Source organism: Oncorhynchus clarkii, chromosome 16 (assembly GCF_045791955.1).
Source record: "Oncorhynchus clarkii lewisi isolate Uvic-CL-2024 chromosome 16, UVic_Ocla_1.0, whole genome shotgun sequence".
NCBI classification, from domain to species: Eukaryota; Metazoa; Chordata; class Actinopteri; order Salmoniformes; family Salmonidae; genus Oncorhynchus; species Oncorhynchus clarkii.
In genome coordinates this window covers 10,756,105-10,781,032 of record NC_092162.1, presented here as the reverse complement: position 1 = coordinate 10,781,032, position 24,928 = coordinate 10,756,105, and the positions used below count along the sequence as shown (strand labels likewise).

The 24,928-nt window shown below is 42.2% G+C and overlaps 1 protein-coding gene across 1 annotated transcript in view; it reads left to right on the top strand.

The window, feature by feature from the left end:
• The first annotated feature begins 1,584 nt into the window (after positions 1-1,584).
• LOC139367934 (glutamate receptor ionotropic, NMDA 2C-like) overlaps positions 1,585-24,928 on the top strand; it is a 61,721-nt gene continuing 38,377 nt past the window's right edge. The window contains exons 1-3 of the mRNA XM_071106330.1: positions 1,585-1,780; positions 1,878-2,014; positions 2,204-2,302. Of these exons, the coding sequence (XP_070962431.1) occupies positions 1,585-1,780; positions 1,878-2,014; positions 2,204-2,302 (432 nt within the window). The remainder of the gene's footprint in view (positions 1,781-1,877; positions 2,015-2,203; positions 2,303-24,928) is intronic.

Below are 24,928 nucleotides of genomic sequence, written 5' to 3'. Positions count from 1 at the left end.
TGGCTGTGTAGAGCAGGGCTAGATTAGTGTTAATGTCTGATATGGGTCAGGCACTGGTGTCAAAGCAGCTGTGCACACAGCAGTGTGTGTGTGTGTGTGTGTGTGTGTGTGTGTGTGTGTGTGTGTGTGTGTGTGTGTGTGTGTGTGTGTGTGTGTGTGTGTGTGTGTGTGTGTGTGTACTGAGTGTGTTCGTGTGTGTGTGTGAGTGTGTGTCATCGACGCAGGAGGGTGTGAAGATGAAGAGGTGATCACAGTCATGACACAGAAAAAGGGATTACAGAGGATTACACACACACACACACACACACACACACACACACACACACACACACACACACACACACACACACACACACACACACACACACACACACACACACACACACACACACACACACACACACACACACCAAAGAACAGGACAGTTTTACACCTGTCAGGTCTAGCTATACCACACCAGCTAGCAGACTGTCAGTGGTGGGGTGTGTGTGTGTGTGCTGTGTGTGTAATGAACTAGAAAGGAGAGAGAGAACAATAGATCATGCTTCAACAAATGCACTGAAGGATTACGTGGTGTTATTATTGTCACGAGACTGAAGGATTACGTGGTGTTATTATTGTCATGAGACTGAAGGATTACGTGGTGTGGTGTTATTATTGTCACGAGACTGAAGGATTACGTGGTGTTATTATTGTCACGAGACTGAAGGATTACGTGGTGTTATTATTGTCACGAGACTGAAGGATTATGTGGTGTTATTATTGTCACGAGACTGAAGGATTACGTGGTGTTATTATTGTCACGAGATTGAAGGATTACGTGGTGTTATTATTGTCACGAGACTGAAGGATTATGTGGTGTTGTTATTGTCACGAGACTGAAGGATTATGTGGTGTTGTTATTGTCACGAGATTGAAGGATTACGTGGTGTTATTATTGTCACGAGACTGAAGGATTACGTGGTGTTATTATTGTCACGAGATTGAAGGATTACGTGGTGTTATTATTGTCACGAGACTGAAGGATTACGTGGTGTTATTATTGTCACGAGACTGAAGGATTACGTGGTGTTATTATTGTCACGAGACTGAAGGATTATGTGGTGTTGTTATTGTCACGAGAGTGAAGGATTATGTGGTGTTATTATTGTCACGAGATTGAAGGATTACGTGGTGTTATTATTGTCACGAGATTGAAGGATTACGTGGTGTTATTATTGTCACGAGACTGAAGCTGCTTGCATGTCTGACTAGTGTTCTCATTTTCTTGCTTACCAACCCCTCTTTTCTCTCCTCCTCTCACCTCTTCACCCTCTCGTTGACCCCTCTGTTTTACCATCCCCTCTTCTCCCTCTCCAACCCCCCTCTTCTCTCCTCCTCTCACCTCTTCCCCCTCTCTTTGACCCCTCTCTCCTCCTCTCACCTCCTTCTCCTCTCTTTGACCCCTCTCCTCCTCTCACCTCCTCCCCCTCTCTTTGACCCCTCTGTCCCACCCTCACTTCCTCTTCCTCTCCTTATATCATTCTCTCCTCTCTTCCCATCTATTTATCTCTCTGTACTCCTCTTCCTCCTCTCCAGGCAGTAATGGGTCTTCTTCCAGGACAGCCTCCTCCTTTCCTCCTCCTCTTCACCCTCTTCCTCTCCTCCCTTCCTCCCCTCCTCTCCCGTCCTCTCATCCTCCATCCTTCTATTAATGTAGCAGTAATGTTCAGTGGCTCTGCTTACCAGAATGAGGTCAGGGGTCGTTTGAGCAGAGAGAACTTCGCTGATCTTCCCCTAGGTATGAACATTTACCAGTTTGTATGTTCTTTACGCTAATCCTTATGTGATCTTTACTATATCCACTTTGGAGTTCTTCTTCTTGTTCTTCTTCCCAGAGGTGAACCCGGTCACTGTTCTGGTTAATGACACCAACCCTCGCGCCCTGCTGACGCGTCTCTGTCAAACCATGGCCACAGAGAAACTGCATGGAGTCGTGTTCGAGGACGATGTGGGATCAGGAGCTGGACCTCAGGTCTGTCAATCAATCAATCAATCATGGCAACCAAGGTGGAAGGTTAGCTCAGATACTGACCTCTCTTCTTTGGGGATAAAAAAACAGGATAGATATGAGACGGCGGAGGAGGTGGTAACATCCTGTATCTGTTAAGTGCTGTGTGTCTGTCTCTGACGGGACCTAATAAAACCATGTGTTGTCTCCAAGGTGGCAGAAGTGGCTCAGATCCTGGACTTCCTGTCGACTCAGACAGCTCTACCCATCATTGGCATCAGCGGAGGATCTGCCGTTGTCATACCTCACAAGGTAACATAATGCTGTACCCATTCTCAAACTGCCCCGTGGTGGATAAAGTACCCAACTGTCATACTTGAGTAAAGATACCTTAATAGAAAATGACTAATGTAAAACTCACCCAGTAAAATGATATTTGAGGTAAAGTATTTGGTTTTAAGTGTACTTAAGTATCAAAAGTAAAAGGGTGTGCTGGAAAGTGTATGGAGTAAAAAGTATATTATTCTCTTTAGGAATGTAGTGAAGTAAAAGTTGTCAAAAATAGACATAGTAAAGAAAAGTACAGATACCACAAAAAACTACTTAAGCAGTACTTTAAATAATTTTTACTTAAGTACTTTACACCACTGAAACAAGTAACCGTAGCCTGCCACACACTGTAGTACCCCACTAAAACCCATCTCTATAAGGTGAGACAAATTGCCTACAGATGTAGGATCTTAATTTGATCACTCTTTTATTCCTGAGAATATTTCTGCATAGCAGGAATTGTAAACTTGTAATGTATTTTAGTTTTAAAAAGCCTTCTAGAGTTTGTAAATTTCATTTGGACATTTCAGAAGAAAAATTACGAAAAATGTATCAACACCTACAGAAATGTTGATGAATTATAATCCACATAATAATAACAGGATTGATTTTCAGATACTACATCTGTATAGCTGTAACGTAAATGCTGGGAGTTGTTCAGCCGCGGGGAACCTTGTGACCCCTACCTCCATGGGTTCAGGCTCTGATACAGAGTGGTCACTGAGGGAGGGAGAGAAGCGATGATTGTACCGACTCTCCCGAAGTAGGTTATCATGATGAGTGCGTCCATAGAGAGGTTGTCGTCTCGACATGCCAGTTTTGTCTGGACTTCCTCTTCTGAATAGCGTACGGCGTGTCAGCTCAATCCATCCGCTAGATGCTGTTACAGTCCGGAAGGTGAGCGAGTCCTTGGCAGCGATCTGGTCATCCTGCCGTAGTTGGAATAGGTGCTCACCCCCCTCTTTGCCCTCCGGTGGATGATCGAAGACACCTCTGAACAGAGCCATGAACCCCTCATACGAATCCAGCTCCTCCTCTCTCCCAGACGGCTGTAGCCCACACCAACGCCCACCCAGTCAGCAGAGAAATAACCGTGGCAACCTTGGACCTCTCAGTAGTGGGGGCTCCCATCTGGTGCGCAAAATAGAGGGAACTCTAGAGTAGGAAGCCACAACATTTAGAAGTGGTTCCGTCATATTTATCTGGGAGGGACAAACGGGCATCGCTGACCTGGGCGGACTGCTGAATGGATTGGTGTGCTGGCTCGCTGGGTCGGTTGGTGGCAGAGTATCCTACGCTAGTTGAAGGCAACGCCTCTCGGGTATGTTCGAGACTGTGAAGAACCTCTTCCAAAGCCTTCCCCAGTTGTACCAGCTGGTTGTGGTGTTGAGGAAGTAGGTATGCCTGTTGCTTCCATTTGTTGAGGCAGTATTCTGTAATGTAGACCCTGGGAGTCAGGAAGCAAGTGGTGAGTTTAATAAAACAATAAACATGGACCAATACAAGAAACAAGAGTAGCGTACGGACATGAAACAACATCAATACTGCCTGGGGAATATACCTAAGTGAGTGCCAGATATAGGGGAGGTAATGAGAGAGGAAATGGAGTCCAGGTGTGCCTCATCATGAGGAGCAGGTGCGCGTAACGATGGTTGCCAGGACGGGTAGTTTAGTAAACCGGTCGACGTCGAATGACGGAGAGGGGGAGCCCTCAAATTCTAATCTGGACCTCGAAGCCTGTTCCACTGCTTTTGTAAATTCTTCCACTCTAATCAAGGACTGATTTAGACCCGGAACACCAGGTGGTTGCCGTTAATTACCAGGTAGAACAGAAAAGCAGCAGTCATCCGGACGTCATAGGGTAAGATTTGATGACCCCTGTTGTATAGGGTACCAACTCAAACCACTTCAGACAGCAATGCAACACCACATCACCTCTACAGACTTGCAGTTTAACACCAGTCTGTAGTTAAATGTGGGAGTTCTTTCTAAACAAACAGCACAGGGCAGAGATCAGAACAAGAAATATGTCTTCTCCCTCCTCTCCATCGACCAGTATCAGATCACAGCTGGGAAAGAGTTGTTCTGCTTGGAAACACAAGCAGAAAATTACTCTGAGATTTCGACAGAGCAGAGAAATGCTGAGAATGATCTATACCTCACTTACTCAGTCATCCCTACACAGATCAATACAGACACATTCTACCATGATGATGTGTCCAGTGTTTCACAGTAACGAGTTCTGATAGATGCGCTTGAGCACGATGGTTCGAGTGTAGAAAGATGATCGATCATCAGATTACTTCAGGTTCTGTAATCGTTGAAGTAGCCTGACTGCTACAGTTTCGACTGAACCTCACCCTTTCCTCACCATCTCTCCTTTATTTTCACCTTGTCCCTCCCCTTGTCCCTAATTTATCCCTCACTTTCCCACGTTCCCCTCCTCTTCCTTTCTATCTCCCCCCCCCTCCTCACCCAAGAGATGTGAGGCGTTAACACCTGTTATCAACACCCTGTATTTATAGTACCGACAGCGGCTCCCACCAACACACTGTACACTCACGCGCACACACTGTACACACACACACACACTGTACACACACGCTCTCTCACTGACACACGTGCCCATGGCTAGCCTGATGCTCAGATTGAACAGGGCTTTGAGATACAACACAGCGCGCGTGTCTGTGGGAGGAGTGAAGCGTATACCTCTGCTCCCTACATTAATAATCCTGTCAGGGGTTTTAGCGGCTGTCTGTTAATCAGCACTCTGCTCGGATGGGAATGTACATAGAAAGCCATCAAACAGACTGACGGAGCTGTTGTCTGGTGTCTATATGAAGCTGTAGCCGACACCGTAAACCCCAGGGATTTTTTTGTAACTCAAATACTTTTAGTAAGTTGAGATCAAAGTCAATGAAAAGTCATTATTACTTCAAATGTCTCTGTGGTACTGATTCAAAACGAAATGAGAAGTCACAACTACATTTAAATAAAAAAGTGATGATAACAAATTCACCTTTTTTCCCCCAGCATTCGCTACTGCAGGTTGATGTTTTGGAATTGTTATCTGTGTTTTTGCATGTACATTGAGTGATCTATAGAGAGATAAATAACATACATACATGCCCTCGTTACTGAAATGGTTGTTCCAGTTTAAATGGTTCAGGTTGTCTCCTCACACTGTTCTGAACCCTGGCAGTCATTATGAATGCAGGTTGTGAGTGAATACAGGTTGTGCGTGAATACAGGTTGTGAGTGAATACAGGTTGTGAGTGAATGCAGGTTGTGAGTGAATACAGGTTGTGAGTGAATGCAGGTTGTGAGTGAATACAGGCTGTGAGTGAATACAGGTTGTGAGTAAATGCAGGTTGTGAGTGAATACAGACTGTGAGTAAATGCAGGTTGTGAGTGAATACAGGTTGTGAGTGAATGCAGGTTGTGAGTGAATACAGGTTGTGAGTGAATACAGGTTGTGAGTAAATGCAGGTTGTGAGTGAATACAGGCTGTGAGTGAATACAGGTTGTGAGTGAATGCAGGTTGTGAGTGAATACAGGTTGTGAGTGAATGCAGGTTGTGAGTGAATACAGGTTGTGAGTGAATACAGGTTGTGAGTGAATGCAGGTTGTGAGTGAATGCAGGTTGTGAGTGAATGCAGGTTGTGAGTGAATACAGGTTGTGAGTGAATGCAGGTTGTGAGTGAATGCAGGTTGTGAGTGAATGCAGGTTGTGAGTGAATACAGGTTGTGAGTGAATGCAGGTTGTGAGTGAATGCAGGTTGTGAGTGAATACAGGTTGTGAGTGAATACAGGTTGTGAGTGAATGCAGGTTGTGAGTGAATGCAGGTTGTGAGTGAATACAGGTTGTGAGTGAATACAGGTTGTGAGTGAATACAGGTTGTGAGTGAATGCAGGTTGTGAGTGAATGCAGGTTGTGAGTGAATACAGGTTGTGAGTGAATACAGGTTGTGAGTGAATACAGGTTGTGAGTGAATACAGGTTGTGAGTGAATACAGGTTGTGAGTGAATGCAGGTTGTGAGTGAATACAGGTTGTGAGTGAATGCAGGTTGTGAGTGAATGCAGGTTGTGAGTGAATGCAGGTTGTGAGTGAATACAGGTTGTGAGTGAATACAGGTTGTGAGTGAATACAGGTTGTGAGTGAATACAGGTTGTGAGTGAATACAGGTTGTGAGTGAATACAGGTTGTGAGTGAATACAGGTTGTGAGTGAATACAGGTTGCGAGTGAATACAGGTTGCGAGTGAATACAGGTTGCGAGTGAATACAGGTTGTGAGTGAATACAGGTTGTGAGTGAATGCAGGTTGTGAGTGAATACAGGTTGTGAGTGAATGCAGGTTGTGAGTGAATACAGGTTGTGAGTGAATACAGGTTGTGAGTGAATACAGGTTGTGAGTGAATGCAGGTTGTGAGTGAATACAGGTTGTGAGTGAATACAGGTTGTGAGTGAATACAGGTTGTGAGTGAATGCAGGTTGTGAGTGAATACAGGTTGTGAGTGAATACAGGTTGTGAGTGAATACAGGTTGTGAGTGAATGCAGGTTGTGAGTGAATACAGGATGTGAGTGAATACAGGTTGTGAGTGAATACAGGTTGTGAGTGAATGCAGGTTGTGAGTGAATACAGGTTGTGAGTGAATACAGGTTGTGAGTGAATACAGGTTGTGAGTGAATACAGGTTGTGAGTGAATACAGGTTGTGAGTGAATACAGGTTGTGAGTGAATGCAGGTTGTGAGTGAATACAGGTTGTGAGTGAATACAGGTTGTGAGTGAATACAGGTTGTGAGTGAATACAGGTTGTGAGTGAATACAGGTTGTGAGTGAATGCAGGTTGTGAGTGAATACAGGTTGTGAGTGAATACAGGTTGTGAGTGAATACAGGTTGTGAGTGAATACAGGTTGTGAGTGAATACAGGTTGTGAGTGAATACAGGTTGTGAGTGAATACAGGTTGTGAGTGAATACAGGTTGTGAGTGAATACAGGTTGTGAGTGAATGCAGGTTGTGAGTGAATACAGGTTGTGAGTGAATACAGGTTGTGAGTGAATACAGGTTGTGAGTGAATACAGGTTGTGAGTGAATACAGGTTGTGAGTGAATACAGGTTGTGAGTGAATACAGGTTGTGAGTGAATACAGGTTGTGAGTGAATGCAGGTTGTGAGTGAATACAGGTTGTGAGTGAATACAGGTTGTGAGTGAATACAGGTTGTGAGTGAATACAGGTTGTGAGTGAATACAGGTTGTGAGTGAATACAGGTTGTGAGTGAATACAGGTTGTGAGTGAATACAGGTTGTGAGTGAATACAGGTTGTGAGTGAATACAGGTTGTGAGTGAATACAGGTTGTGAGTGAATACAGGTTGTGAGTGAATACAGGTTGTGAGTGAATACAGGTTGTGAGTGAATACACATGTTATCTGTTGCCATTTAATATAATGTTTACATACCCGACATTACTCATCTCATATGTATATACTGTACTAGATACCAGCTACTGCATCTTGCCTATGCCGTTCTGTACCATCACTCTTTCATATATTTTTATGTACATATTCCTCATCCCTTTACACTTGTGTGTATAAGGTAGTTGTGAAATTGTTAGGTTAGATTACTCGTTGGTTATTACTGCATTGTCGGAACTAGACGTACAAACATTTCGCTACACTCGCATTAACATCTGCTAACCATGTGTATTGTGACAAATAACATTTGATTTAGATATTTTTAATATATTTTTTTATATACTAACTCTGTCTGGATTTCAATAATAATTACACATCACTTGCAGGCTAGCATAATGTGACTTGCGGGCTAGCATAATGTGACTTACAGGCTAGCATAATGTGACTTGCAGGCTAGCATAATGTGACTTGCAGGCTAGCGTAATGTGACTTGCTGGCTAGCATAATGTGACTTGCAGGCTAGCATAATGTGACTTGCAGGCTAGCATAATGTGACTTGCAGGCTAGCATAATGTGACTTGCAGGCTAGCATAATGTGACTTGCAGGCTAGCATAATGTGACTTGCAGGCTAGCATAATGTGACTTGCAGGCTAGCGTAATGTGACTTGCTGGCTAGCATAATGTGACTTGCAGGCTAGCATAATGTGACTTGCAGGCTAGCATAATGTGACTTGCAGGCTAGCATAATGTGACTTGCAGGCTAGCATAATGTGACTTGCAGGCTAGCATAATGTGACTTGCAGGCTAGCATAATGTGACTTGCAGGCTAGCATAATGTGACTTGCAGGCTAGCATAATGTGACTTGCAGGCTAGCATAATGTGACTTGCAGGCTAGCATAATGTGACTTGCAGGCTAGCATAATGCGACTTGCAGGCTAGCATAATGCGACTTGCAGGCTAGCATAATGTGACTTGCAGGCTAGCATAATGTGACTTGCAGGCTAGCATAATGTGACTTGCAGGCTAGCATAATGCGACTTGCAGGCTAGCATAATGTGACTTGCAGGCTAGCATAATGTGACTTGCAGGTAGGGTTGCAAAATTCTAGTACATTTCCTAGGATTTCCATAAATCCTGGTTGTACGAGTCCTGGAAATCTGGGAATTCTGGGAAAATTTCTAGACTTTTGGTGGGTAGCCCAAACGGTTTGGACAGAACTCTTGACACTTGTGAAGGTCGGAGAACACCATCGTGTTTGTGAGAGTCTCATCTTTCCATAGAGGGGTCATAATATTATTTTAGGCCAAACCGTTCGGACGCTACAGACGAGTTTGTGAAAAGGCCGATTATCGGGATGTCTCATGGTCTGACAAACACAGCTCCAGATCTGTCAACTTTCACTGCAGATGCGGAAGTGCGACACAGGCGGATTGAGACGCATCCAATGCAACAGATTTTTATGGGGATTGTTTTATTATGCTAATTTTATTTCCATGGGGGCATGGACATCAAACTTAGGGGGATTTAAACATTCAATTAGACCCTTTAGGGAGCAGAGACTCCCTACCACACCTATCACTCTCATATTTTACAATCTCCCTATCTCCACCCCTCTCTCTCTCTCTCTGTCCCACTCTTTTCCCTTCCTCTCGTTCTCCTTCACTCTCTTCTCCCTCTCCCTTTCTATCTCTCCCTATCCCCCTCTCTCTTTCTCTTCCTCTACTCCACTCTCTCTCCTTCCCTCTCTCTCTCTCCTTCTCTCTATCTCCTTCCTTCTCGCTCTCTCTCTCTCTCTCCCTCTCTATCTCCCTCTCTCTCTCTCTCTCACGCACACAGATAGCTGTTAGCCTGTGAGTATCTTGTTCTGTATCTAATTAGAGTATAGATAACCCTCGTAGCTTCTTAAACAGCGTCTAACTGACAGCCGTGTCTGTCTCAGACAGTGTAGGGAGATAGTTAACAGGTCTATGTCTCAGACAGTGTAGGGAGACAGTTAACAGGTCTATGTCTCAGACAGTGTAGGGAGACAGTTAACAGGCTTATGTCTCAGACAGTGTAGGGAGACAGTTAACAGGTCTATGTCTCAGACAGTGTAGGGAGACAGTTAACAGGTCTATGTCTCAGACAGTGTAGAGAGACAGTTAACAGGTCTATGTCTCAGACAGTGTAGGGAGACAGTTAACAGGTCTATGTCTCAGACAGTGTAGAGAGACAGTTAACAGGTCTATGTCTCAGACAGTGTAGAGCGACAGTTAACAGGTCTATGTCTCAGACAGTGTAGGGAGACAGTTAACAGGTCTATCTCTCAGACAGTGTAGAGAGACAGTTAACAGGTCTATGTCTCAGACAGTGTAGAGAGACAGTTAACAGGTCTATGTCTCAGACAGTGTAGGGAGACAGTTAACAGGTCTATGTCTCAGACAGTGTAAGGAGACAGTTAACAGGCTTATGTCTCAGACATTGTAAGGAGACAGTTAACAGGTCTATGTCTCAGACAGTGTAGGGAGACAGTTAACAGGCTTATGTCTCAGACAGTGTAGGGAGACAGTTAACAGGTCTATGTCTCAGACAGTGTAGGGAGACAGTTAACAGGTCTATGTCTCAGACAGTGTAGAGAGACAGTTAACAGGTCTACGTCTCAGACAGTGTAGGGAGACAGTTAACAGGTTTATGTCTCAGACAGTGTAGAGAGACAGTTAACAGGTCTATGTCTCAGACAGTGTAGAGAGACAGTTAACAGGTCTATGTCTCAGACAGTGTAGGGAGACAGTTAACAGGTCTATGTCTCAGACAGTGTAGAGAGACAGTTAACAGGTCTATGTCTCAGACAGTGTAGAGAGACAGTTAACAGGTCTATGTCTCAGACAGTGTAGGGAGACAGTTAACAGGTCTATGTCTCAGACAGTGTAGAGAGACAGTTAACAGGTCTATGTCTCAGACAGTGTAGAGAGAGTTAACAGGTCTATGTCTCAGACAGTGTAGGGAGACAGTTAACAGGTCTATGTCTCAGACAGTGTAAGGAGACAGTTAACAGGCTTATGTCTCAGACAGTGTAAGGAGACAGTTAACAGGCTTATGTCTCAGACAGTGTAGGGAGACAGTTAACAGGTCTGTCTCAGACAGTGTAGGGAGACAGTTAACAGGTCTATGTCTCAGACAGTGTAGGGAGACAGTTAACAGGTCTGTCTCAGACAGTGTAGGGAGACAGCTAACAGGTCCATGTCTCAGACAGTGTAAGGAGACATCTAACAGGCCTATGTCTCAGACAGTGTAGGGAGACAGTTAACAGGCCTATGTCTCAGACAGTGTAGGGAGACAGTTAACAGGTCTATGTCTCAGACAGTGTAGAGAGACAGCTAACAGGTCCATGTCTCAGACAGTGTAGGGAGACATCTCTCATGAGAATCAAAATCTAGGAAACATGCAGCTCCATTAGACAAAACAGCCGAAAACCAAAGTATTGTGACAGCTTTCTTCATACGACATACTGTAGATGAAGCCTCTGATACCGTCTGTATGTCAAGGAGACATGACAGGTCTGGACACTGAATAGAAAACGACATGAAGTACATAAAGCTCTCCTGATCCGTCCTGTTCCAATCTAGGCTGATCTCCTCTCCAGTATCTGTTCTTTGTGAACTCTACAAAGAACCTCTTCAGCAGGGTATTTTTTGACAAAGGAACAGGTGGGGAGGGAGGTGTGTGTGTGATTATATTAATAGAATAAAAGGTTCAATAGCCGCTTGATTATCAATGGCCCTGCAGCCGCTGATGATGAAGATGTATCTTTGATGATGCGTCTTTGGTGTGTTTTAAAAGACCCGGCTCTTCAGTCTCAGTCGCCTATTTCTGGTTCCTGTCTGTCTCCTTTGTCCTCTATCCCTGATCTATCCATCACTAAACGTGGAACGATGAAAGGAAGATGAAAGAATGAAAAGAGGAAAGGTTACGCATGCATCAATCCAATAAAAAAAGAGGGTAAGATAGAGATAGAAGGGGGAAGGAAGACTGTGTGTGTGTGATCGTAAATGGTTGCTGTTGGCGTGTGTGTGTTTGTGGGCGTGCTTGCATGTGTGATCGCATGGTTTCTATTGGTGTGTGTGTGATCATGGTCGTATATGCTTACTATTTGTATATGTGTGGGTGTGTTTCCCAGGCTATGAGTCCCATCTTTTGGTTGTGTTCAGTAGACAGTGGTGTATCCTAATGTTATGTTAAGACTGGTACACCGGCCAACATCACTATCTCCTAATGATGTGTTAAGACTGGTACACCGGCTAACATCACTATCTCCTAATGTTGTTTTAAGACTGGTACACCGGCCAACATCACTATCTCCTAATGATGTGTTGAGGGACTGGTACACCGGCTAACATCACTATCTCCTAATGTTATGTTAAGACTGGTACACCGGCTAACATCACTATCTCCTAATGATGTGTTGAGGGACTGGTACACCGGCTAACATCACTATCTCCTAATGTTATGTTAAGACTGGTACACCGGCCAACATCACTATCTCCTAATGATGTGTTAAGACTGGTACACCGGCTAACATCACTATCTCCTAATGTTGTGTTAAGACTGGTACACCGGCTAACATCACTATCTCCTAATGATGTGTTGAGGGACTGGTACACCGGCTAACATCACTATCTCCTAATGTTATGTTAAGACTGGTACACCGGCCAACATCACTATCTCCTAATGTTGTGTTGAGGGACTGGTACACCGGCCAACATCACTATCTCCTAATGATGTGTTGAGGGACTGGTACACCGGCTAACATCACTATCTCCTAATGATGTGTTAAGACTGGTACACCGGCTAAAATCACTATCTCCTAATGATGTGTTGAGGGACTGGTACACCAGCCAACATCACTATCTCCTAATGATGTGTTGAGGGACTGGTACACCGGCTAACATCACTATCTCCTAATGATGTGTTAAGACTGGTACACCGGCTAAAATCACTATCTCCTAATGATGTGTTGAGGGACTGGTACACCGGCTAACATCACTATCTCCTAATGATGTGTTGAGGGACTGGTACACCGGCTAACATCACTATCTCTGTCACGCTCTGACCTTAGTTCTTTTGTTATGTCTTTGTTTTAGTATGGTCAGGGTGTGAGTTGGGTGGGTTGTCTACGTTTGTTTTTCTATGAGTTGTTATTTCTGTGTTTGGCCTGGTATGGTTCTCAATCAGAGGCAGCTGTCAATTGTTGTCCCTGATTGAGAACCATACTTAGGCAGCCTGTTTTCACCCTTGATTTGTGGGTCATTATTTTCTGTTAAATGTTTGAACAGACAGAACTGTTTCGTTTCGTTCGTTCACGTTGTTGTTTTGTATTTCAGTGTTCAGTTTGATTCATTAAATATTAACATCATGAACACAAACCACGCTGTGCTTTGGTCCTCACCTTCTTCCACCACAGACCGTTACAATCTATTAAAGAGGTCCCCTGAGAAATAAACTACTAATCTACACCAGTGGTTCCCTTCAAACATTCAACCTCCAGCTGCGTACCCCCTCTAGCACCAGGGTCAGCGTACTCTCAAATGTTGTTTTTTGCCATCATTGTAAGCCTGCCACACACACACACTATACAATACATTTATTAAACATAAGAATGAGTGAGTTTTTGTCACAACCTGGTTTGTGGGAAGTGACAAAGAGCTCTTATAGGACCAAGGCACAAATAATAATATATAATAATAATCAATAATTTTGCTCTTTATTTAACCATCTTACATATAAAACCTTATTTGTTCATGAAAAATTGTGAAAAACTCACCACAGGTTAATGAGAAGGGTGTGCTTGAAAGGATGCACATAACTCTGCAAGGTTGGGTGGTATTGGAGAGAGACTCAGTCTTAAATCATTTTCCAGTTTTCATGCTAGTGAGGGCCGAGAATCCACTCTCACATAGGTGCGTGGTTGCAAAGGGCATCAGTGTCTTAACAGCGCGATTTGCCAAGGCAAGAAACTCTGAGCGCAGCTCTATCCAGAAATCTGGCAGTGGCTTCTGATTAAAGTTTCACAGAAACGCTTGTTGCAATTTCGATGAGGCTCTCTGGTTCAGAAAACAGTAAGGAGGGCATGAAAGAGATAACGAATCCAGTTGTTTGTGTCGACCGTTTCGGGAAAGTACCTGCGTAATTGCGCACCCAGCTCGCTGAGGTGCTTCGCTATATCACATTTGACATTGTCCGTAAGCTTGAGATCATTTGCACAGAAAAAGTCATACAATGATGGATAGACCTGTGTGTTGTCCTTGTTAATGCAGACAGAACAGAGCTCCAACTTCTTAATCATAGACTTAATTTGGTCCCGCACATTGAATATAGTTGCAGAGAGTCCCTATAATCCTAGATTCAGATCATTCAGGCGAGAAAAAACATCACCCAGATAGGCCAGTCGTGTACTGCACCAGATTTGCTAGTTCTTGCTGTGAGATGTTACCCAACTCCTCCACCAAGGCACCTGAAAGTTCCCCAACATTTCTGGGGGGAATGGCCCTAGCCCTCACCCTCCGATCCAACAGGTCCCAGACGTGCTCAATGGGATTGAGATCCAGGCTCTTCGCTGGCCATGGCAGAACACTGACATTCCTGTCTTGCAGGAAATCATGCACAGAATGAGCAGTATGGCTGGTGGCATTGTCATGCTGGAGGGTCATGGATGAGCCTGCAGGAAGGGTACCACATGAGGGAGTATGATGTCTTCCCTGTAACGCACAGTGTTGAGATTGCCTGCAATAACAACAAGCTATGTCCGATGATGCTGTGACACACCAACCCAGACCATGACGGACCCTCCACCTCCAAATCGATCCCACTCCAGAGTACAGGCCTCTGTGTAACGCTCATTCCTTCGACGATAAATACGAATCTGACCATCACCCTTGGTGAGACAAAACCGCGACTGTCTGGTCCAGCGACAGTGGGTTTGTGCCCATAGTTGACCTTGTTGCCTGTGATGTCTGGTGACAGGCCTACGAGCCCTCAGTCCAGCCTCTCTCAGTCTATTGCGGACAGTCTGAGCACTGATGGAGGCATTGTGCGTTCCTGGTGTAACTCGGGCAGTTGTTGTTGCCATGCCATGCGAGGATGATCAGCTGTCCACCCGGTCTCCCTGTAGCACTGTCTTAGGCGTCTCAGTATGGGCATTGCAATGTATTGCCCTGGCCACATCTGCAGTCCTCATGCCTCCTTGCAGCATGCCCAAGGCACGTTCACGCAGATGAGCAGGGACCCTGGGCATCTTTCGTTTGGTGTTTTTCAGAGTCAGTAGAAAGGCCTCTTTAGTGTCCTAAGTTTTCATAACTGTGACCTTAATTGCCTACCGTCTGTGCGCTGTTAGTGTCTTAACCACTGTTCTACTGGTGCATGTTCATTCATTGTTTAAACACTGTTTCCCATGGTTCATTGAACAAGCATGGGAAACAGTGTTTAAACCCTTTACAATGAAGATCTGTGAAGTTATTTGGATTTTTACTAATTATCTTTGAAAGACAGGGTCCTGAAAAATGGACGTTTCTTTTTTTTGTCAAACATTGCTGGAATTAATGCTCCAATCTAGTTGACATCGATAAAGTTTGCACCTTCATCTCTGTTTCTTTCACACAGCAAAGATGTTTAAAAATGCAATAACAAAACAAACAAAAAAAATTATTTACAAAATTTCAATTTGTACCTTTTTTTAAGGGAATTAAAAGCTGTGAAAACGACTGTTGAAATTCCTCTGTTTTAATTCCCAATTAAAATTAAACACTGTCAATTCATAAGAATTTGTAAGACCCTTATTTTATAGGAATGGACAGAACCCCGGTCTTAAAGTCAAGTAACGGCCTTTATTCAAGAGAGTACTGAGTACACACACATTTTACCACAGGTTATAAACTGAAAATGACGTCAGCGTTTTCTAAATGTTCTGTCTCTTCTTGACACTGGTAGAAAGGCTCTATAGCTCTCAAGCCTTCCCTCCTCGCCTAGAGCCAAGGTCAGTCAGTGTAGATAAGCATTCTAGTCAGTCTGGAGATATAGTTCATTCATTTGTACCAAGGAACAGACGGTCATTGTTCTAAACTCTTGACCACATTCACACACACATTATTTTCAGTACTGGGATCAAGAAAGAAGACTATGTGAATCAGGCCTTCATGGTAGGATTGCTGCAAAGAAACCACTAATAAAGGACACCAATTATAAGAAGAGACTTGCTTGGGCCAAGAAACACAAGCAATGGACATTAGAACAGTGGAAATCTGTTCTTTGGTCTGATGAGTCCAAATTTGAGATTTTTGGTTCCAACCACTGTATCTTTGTGAGACGCAGAGTAGGTGAACGGATGATCTCTGAGTGTGTGGTTCCCACCGTGAAGCATGGAGGAGGTGTGCTGGTATGGGGGTGCTTTACTTGTGACAATGCCTGTGATTAATTTAGAATACAAGGCACACTTAACCAGCATGGCTACCACAGCATTCTGCAGTGATGCGTCATCCCATCTGGTTGAGCTTAGTGGGACTATCATTTGTTTTTCAACAGGACAATGACCCAACACATCTCCAGGCTGTGTAAGGGCTATTTGACCAAGAAGGGGAACGATGGAGTGCTGCATCAGATGACCTGGCCTCCACAATCACCCAATCTCAACCCAATTGAGATGGTTTGGGATGAGTTGGACCGCAGAGTGAAGGAAAAGCAGCCAACAAGTGCTCACTCAGCATATGTGGGAACTCCTTCAAGACTTTTGGAAAAACATTCCTCATGAAGCAAAGCTGTCATCACGGCAAAGGGTGGCTACTTTGAAGAATCTAAAATCTAAAATCTATTTAGATTTGTTTAAGGCTTTTTTAGTTACTACATGATTCCATATGTGTTATTTCATAGTTTTGATGTATTCACTATTATTCTACAATGTAGAAAACAGTAAAAATTCAGTTAAACCCTTGAATGAGTTGGTGTGTCCAAAGTTTTGACTGGTACTGTAGTTGAAATACAATCAGCTTTTATGATGCCCACACATTCATTCTCTCAAGGCGCTGAAAGAAATAAATGATGTTTCTCCGCTCCTGGTCCCGAGTCATAATGTACATTTGGTGCATCATTTTACTGGAAGAAATGCTTACTTCTGCTGGAGTTAATATTATAGTAGTTTAGCGCCTCACAATCATCACACAAACATTTTTCCAGAATATTAGACCACTTTTCTGTCTGTCCCTTCTCTTTATTTTTAACTCTCCATTTCACAGCTTTTCTCTTATGGGACGATTCAGACCCAAGTTAAAACTTCTTGGTGACAGAAAACACTCTGAGGTTTCTAAAACTGTTTGAATCATGTCTGTGAGTATAACATAACTTATTTAGCAGGCGAAACCTCGAGGACAAACCATTCAGATTTTTGTTATTTTTTAGGTCACTCCCTTTTCAATAGGTTTTCATTGGGAATCCAGATTTCTAAGGGACCTTCTTGCAGTTCCTATCGCTTCCACTCTCACGAACATGATGGTGTTCTCCGTTTGTCTCTACGACCCTCACAAACCCCACAGGTCTCCTCTGAATGGAAGTATAATGGTAGTTCAATGCCAACAAAAATAAGGGGTTAAATATGTGTCCAAAAAATGTTTCCTGAGCTTTCTTATATCTCCTAGATATAGAACAGACACTTCAAAACCTTATTCCCTATGATTCTTTTTTTACAGTTTTTTTTTTGCCGTTTATGAATGCGCTATTCAATGCGTTTCTGTGGGCTATAGTGGGCCAAATTTAATATTTCATCAAATATTTATAATTTTCGGTCCTAAAATTCAAAATGAAATAGCTAAATGATCCATGACAATCCTAAAACAATTCCATGTGTTAGCTTAGTAGAAAACACACTCAGAATCCCACTAGCTGTCAAGGTCTATATAGGAGACACTATTGTTTATATAGGGCCTAGGCATTGGCTAGAGACTAGCTGGAATAGGAGGCCGTTGCCTATTCTCCTCATGGACTTTGACATTCCATCGATGACAGCCCTGTTTTAAATTTATAACAATGTTGCATTTTGATGACTCTAAATGGATGTACTATGTACGGTTATCCTGATCCTAGATCAGATGTTGGGATGGGTCATGGTGACAGATAATTAACTGTGCTGGTGGGTCAGGTCAGTTATGTCAGTCAGTTGCGGTCAGTGCCGTTTCAGATGAGGGAGGACGATTTCTTTTCATGAACATGACCTTATTTCTATTAGAGCATATTGGATGACTGTCATTCATATTCCATTCACCCAGCTCAATGTAACAGTGATAGGTTTAGGCTACTACATAATACTCAAATTGTCCCTATACCCATCATGAGGTTGCTACAACCTAGCCTATGAATGAAAGTTTACAATATAGGTCCACACAGGTCGAGAGACAGATTTGATGTGACAGACAGTGACACATGGACAGACAGGGACATTCAATACCACCTTGCACACTCTTGCCTGCATCTAGCTTATCTAGGGTGTAATCATTAGTCCAACAGTTGCAAACAAGAGTTTCTATTGGACAAATTCAGGCATTTTTTTATCTGTTTTGTTCCGTTTGCTGCTGTTTAAGAAATGTTTTCAACAGTATCGGCGGAATGATTACACTCCTGATCACGTGTAAACGCAGATCACAGTTTCATAGCAGCCACGTTATTCCTTCTCACATCTACGTTATGCACTCTCCTCCTCTCACCTCTTCCCTTCGTTTGTGGACTTCAATGAACAACACATCAGCTGTATGTGATCAGGCAAAAAAAACTTTCCAAGCCAAACTGCTACACACAGCCTACCTCATTGTCCCCATATTAGCTAAAGTAACTTCCTAGTCAACATAGCTAATAGAACTAACACGTTAGTAAACCCGCTACAATCGTGCAGTAACATCACGGTGTACAGTTAGTAAGCAGTTACATCGGCGGGCCTCGGTGCCAATAAATTAGTAAAACCAAAAGCTTCTCTTGACCTGGAAGAGTTCCAGTGTTGTGTTGGATAGTCATAGCCAGCTAGCTAACATAGCATCCCTCTTTTTAAGCAGGGTGTTTCAGTAGGCTAAACTAGCTAGCTGCATATGCTAGCTAAGTAAGTAAAACTGAAAAAAAATTACAATCTCTCTCTTTATTTCTCTCTTTCTTTTCCTTCTATTAGGAAGAAATGAATTTGTTCAAAACTGTTAAACTATTTTCTTTCTCTCTCTTTGAGTCAACTACTCACCACATGTTATGCACTGCAGTGCTAGCTAGCTGTAGCTTACACTTTCAGTACTAGATTAATTCTCTGATCCTTTGATTGGGTGGACATCATGTCAGTTCATGCTGCAAGACCTCTGATAGGTTGGAGGACGTTCTCCGGAAGTTGTCATAATTACTGTGTAAGTCTATGGAAGGGGGTGAGAACTAAGTTTTTTATTTAAGTCAATGTACCTAGAGGAGGATGGAAGCTAGCTGTCCTCCGGCTACACCATGATGCTATCCTACAGAGTGCTGTTGAGGCTACTGTAGACCTTCTTTGCAAAATATTGTGTTTTAATCAATTATTTTAATCAATTATTTGGTGACATGTGACATGTGATTATATTTAGTGTAGTTTTATCTAAAAATGATAACCTTTTTAAAGTTTCACAATTTCTATTTTTATGAAATTCACTGAAGAGGTTGGTCTTCCCCTTCCTCCTCCGAGAAGCCTCCACTGATGTTAGTAAAGTCTGGTACATGCATCTCTGCTCCTGTATAATGTACAATACAAAATCATGTATGTAATCACTTAATGTAGATTAAGCTCCTCCCCCCTTTTTCTATTCTGCTCTCTAACCCCTCCCTGAAAAGGCTGAAAGAATGTGCTTTCACTAAACATCTGGTGCTGGATGATCCATAGGTCATATTCCTGTTATATGCGTGCGTGCGTCCATCCGTGCGTGCGTGCGGAGAGCATGTGTGTTTTTATTTATGTATGTGTGTGAGCAGCGGGGTGCTTGGGGAATTATATACAGTATGTTTGTATGGGGGAGGAGCGAGCATGTCAACACTTTAACAGAAAACTGTAATTGGACTATTATCAACAGTAAAATACTGTGAAATGTTTATCTGCCGCATACTATAAATTATGGTGCATTGTGGGAAAATGTTGTCGGCAATGAAAGAATGGCTTTATTCCGATTGGTACTGTAATTCCACCCAACAGAATACAGTACCGTACCGTATTTTCTGAGCACCAAAATGGTGTTGTTGTTTTTGGCTCATTAACAAGTTTTGAGGCATGCCTTGTAAGAGGCTATATTCGTTGCATCCCCGTTAATGAGAATGCTGTACCAATTGAATTCATACTGTTGCGGCCAATGACATTTTTGCCTTGCACTTTTCTTGAATAATTCCACATTTTTCAAAAATAAGTTGGAGAATTTAAAAAAAAAAAAAAATAATTACAATACCAATTTTATTTTTACCAATTTAAGTTTATTCTTTAAAGTCAAAACTGTGGGCAGGGGATTATACAATTACATTGTTTTAAGATATTCATACTATGGATCATTTAGCTATTTGATTTTGAATTTTAGGAACTTTTCGGCATAAAATAACATTATATACACTACCGTTCAAGAGTTTGGGGTCACTTAGAAATGTCCATGTTATCCATGAAAACATACATGAAATGAGTTGCAAAACATTGACAAGGTCAATAATGATAATGCTTTTTAATTGAAATGATAATTGTGTCCTTCAAACTTTGCTTTCGTCAAGGAATCCTCCATTTGCAGCAATTACAGCCTTGCAGACCTTTGGCATTCTAGTTGTCAATTTGTTGAGGTAATCTGAAGAGACTTCACCCCCTGCTTTCTGAAGCACCTCCCACAAATTGGATTGGCTTGATGGGCACTTCTTACGTACCATACGGTCAAGCTGCTCCCACAACAGCTCAATAGGTCTGAGATCCATTATAGACAGAACACTAGCTGACTGCTTCTTCCCTAAATAGTTCTTGCATAGTTTGGAGCTGTGATTTGGGTCACTGCCCTGTTGTAGGAGGAAATTGGCTCCAATTAAGCGCTGTTCACAGGGTATGGCATGGCATTGCAAAATGGAGTGATAGCCTTCCTTCTTCAAGATCCCTTTACCATGTAAAAATCTCCCACTTTACAACCACCAAAGCACCCCCAGACCATTACATTGCCTCCACCATGCTTAACAGATGGCGTCAAGCACTCCTCCAGCATCTTTTCATTTTTCTGCGTCTGACGAATGTTGTTCTTTGTGATCCGAACACCTCAAACTTAGATTTGGCAGTCCATTAACACTTTTTTCCAATCTTCCTGTCCAGTGTCTGTGTTCTTTTTCCCATCTTAATATTTTATTTTTATTGGCCAGTCTGAGATATGGCTTTTTCTTTGCAACTCTGCCTAGAAGGCCAGAATCCCAGAGTCGCATCTTCACTGTTGATGTTGAGACTGGTGTTTTGCGGGTACTATTTAATGAAGCTGCCAGTTGAGGACTTGTGATGCCGTCTGTTTCTCAAACTAGACTCTCTAATGTAGTTTCAGAAGAAGGTATTAGTTTCTGGTCATTTTGAACCTGTAATCGAACCTGATGCTCCAGATACTCAACTAGTCTAAACAAGGCCAGTGTTATTGCTTCTTTTATCAGAACAACAGTTTTCATCTGTGCTTATGTGACAGGTTAAAATAAATACTCATAGCCTGTTATACATTAAAAAGTATTATTAAGTTCATAGTATGTGAGGATCTTAAAACATGTAAGGTTAAAAAGATCATGCATTCAGTATTGGTTGATAGAGATTGATAACATTCATATAATTGTGTTAAAGTTCAAATCCGTCAAGCGTACAAAGGGTGCGAATTGTGAGAGCAATGTGTAAACGTTATATTGATTACTTTATTTTGTGGTGCCTAATGGAAGGGTAAAAATATTAATCTGTGATCTACTAAATGCTCTTAATCTATGAGCCTAAGATCGATTGCTCTGGTCTCCACCCAAGTTCCCGGGGAAATCGAGGTCTTTCCTCATTGCACTAAAAGTTTCATTGAGGAAACAACACCGTATCACTCTCGTGATTATTTCTCCCCTTTTTCAGGGGCGTAACACTCACATAATTGCAAAAGCGTTTTCTAATGATCAATTAGCCTTTTAAAATGATAAACTTGGATTAGCTAACACAACGTGCCATTGGAACACAGGAGTTGCTAATAATGGGCCTCTGTACACCAATGTAGATATTCCATAAAAAATCAGCCATTTCCAGCTACAATAGTCATTTACAACATTAACAGTGTCTACGCTGTATTTCTGATCAATTTGATGTTATTTTAATGGACAAAAAATTAGCTTTTCTTTCAAAAACAAGGAAATGTCTTTTGAAAAAACTTTTGAATGGTAGTATATATATATATATATATATATATATATACTACCATTCAAAAGTTTTTTCAAAAGACATTTCCTTGTTTTTGAAATTAGATATATATATATATATATTTGTATATAAAACATTGAATTTGGCCTTTACTATTATAGACCAGAGACATGCCTTGAATACACATACATGACAAAAAAAACATAAGAATCATAAGAAACAAGGTTTTGAAGTGTCTGTCCTATATCAAGGAGGTATAAGAAAGCTCAGGAAATATATATATATATTTTACACATATTTAACACCTTTTTTGGGAAGGCACAAAACTACCTTCATAATTCCATTTCTTTTTAAAATCAGGTACCGGTTACCTTCAGATCAGTCCCTGACATTTGTCAAAACGAGGAACATCATCGTGTTTGTGAGAATCTCCCCTTTCCACTGACGGGTCACATTAGTTTGTAGCCCACATGGTTCGGATGCTACAAACAGAAGTTGGAACATCAACGGTCCCCACATCAGACGAGTCGGGTCGTAGAGCAAAACGGAGACCCCCATTGTGTTCATGAGAGGTTGTAGGTCAAACCATTTGGATGCTACAGATGTTTTCAGGATGTCTCATGGTCTGACAAACACCGCTTTAGCTCTGCCACCTGTCACCGCGGGTGAGGAAGTGCGACATGGGCGGATGAGGAAGTGCGACATGGGCGGATGAGGAAGTGCGACATGGGCGGATGAGGAAGTGCGACATGGGCGGATGAGGAAGTGCGACATGGGCGGATGAGGAAGAGCGACATGGGCGGATGAGGTAGTGCGACATGGGCGGATGAGGAAGTGCGACATGGGCGGATGAGGAAGTGCGACATGGGCGGATGAGGAAGTGCGACATGGGCGGATGAGGAAGTGCGACATGGGCGGTTGAGGAAGTGCGACATGGGCGGATGAGGAAGTGCGACATGGGCGGATGAGGAAGTGCGACATGGGCGAATGAGGAAGTGCGACATGGGCGGATGCTGTGGATTGAGACGCATCCAATGCAAAAAAACAGATATCTCTAGTTTAAACTGACAGATTTAACAGATTTAAAAAAAAAAATAATAATATTCTGAGGCCGATGGACTGGGGGATTTATTGAGTTTACAATATTAATTTAGAAAATAAAGACATGGTATGTACTAAATTATTGGCACCCCTGAGCTGTACTTGGTTGTACAGCCTTTGGCCAAGATAACAAATAGGTTGAAACTGCAGCCCACAATTTGATGGCTGAAATTCATTTTACAGTGCAGCTACTGTAATCCATACTGTTGATTAATACGGTCAATTACTGATAAAATTACAAAAACGTCTAACTTAGTTCGTTATAGAACCATATGAAAGGGTTCTTTATAGCACCATACAAGTTTAATTTAGAACCGCATGAGCATAGTTCTTTATAGAACCTTGAAAAAAAGGTTCCATTTAGCACAGAAAAGGGTTTCGCTATGGTTCCAAGCAAAATAACCCTTTTTGGCATTATACAGAAACATGTGTTTTTAGTGTGTATGCTAAAAACAAGGAAATACTAATACAGTTGCTAATTTCGATGGCAAACCACTGGTGTGCTTCGCCAAATAACTATTTTCAGGTCATCCAACAAATGTAAACGCCTGGAGTTTGCTAAAAGGCATTGGCACTTGGATTGGAACTGGTGCTTTGGTCAGATGACATGAAAATAAAGCTCTTTGGCCAAGCATATCAGTGGTGGGTTTGGAGTCGAAATGAGAATGCATGAGAAGGAAATGACCCCATACCTACTGTAAACTACTATGGTGGGGAGCTTTGATGTTATTGGACTACTTTGCTTCCACTGGTCCTGGGGCCTTGTTAAGGTCAACGGCATCATTAACTTTACCCAGTACCAGGATATTTTACCCAAACACCTGGTTGCCTCTGTCAGGAAGCTGAAACTTGACCGCAAATGGATCTTTCAGCAAGACAATAACACCAAGCACGTCAAAATCCACAAAGAAATTGTTAATTGACCACAAAATTAACCTTATGCAATGGCCATCTTAGTCACCAGAATTGAAACCCATTGAAAACCTGTGGTTTGAGTTGAAGAGCAGATGAAGGTTATCAAGGATCTGGAAAGATTCTGTATGGATGAATGGTCTCAGATCCCTCCCAATGTGTTCTCCAACTCATAAAACATTTAGGAAAAAGGCTCAGTGCCGTTATCCTGTCAAGGTGAGGTATTGAGAGGTATTGAAAACAGGGGTGTCAACCTACCTTTTTGCAAAAAATTTATAATATTACTTGTTAAACAACATTATTTTTCCTGGTCAACTGTATTAGTATAAAATAATATAATTTCCACCGTTTCTTATTATACAATATAGCTCAGTATCTGAATTATTTATTTTATACAGTCATTTCTGCTTATCTTTATCAAGGTTGTCAATAATTTCAGACCCCGAAAAAAATGATTATTTATTCATATTATTTTAAGAAACAATTCTGATAATCAACCTGCAATACGGCATGCTGGGAAATATCATGGACATGTTTTGTGGTTTTGCGCAAACATGACTTTGTAATTTTACTCAACAAGATTTTTCAAAAATGCACCTCACACACAGAACAATCTTGAGCAAAACAGAAATGGTATTGCAGCTGGATGCTTTGAAATTTTAAGTCGAATCAACAATAATGCTATTTTGAAGTCCATTCAACTCACAGAATAACGCTGATTAAGCAATTGGTTTTAAGCTAAACTTATTTAAAATGTTTTTTACAGTTCAGAGGAAGTTGACAGA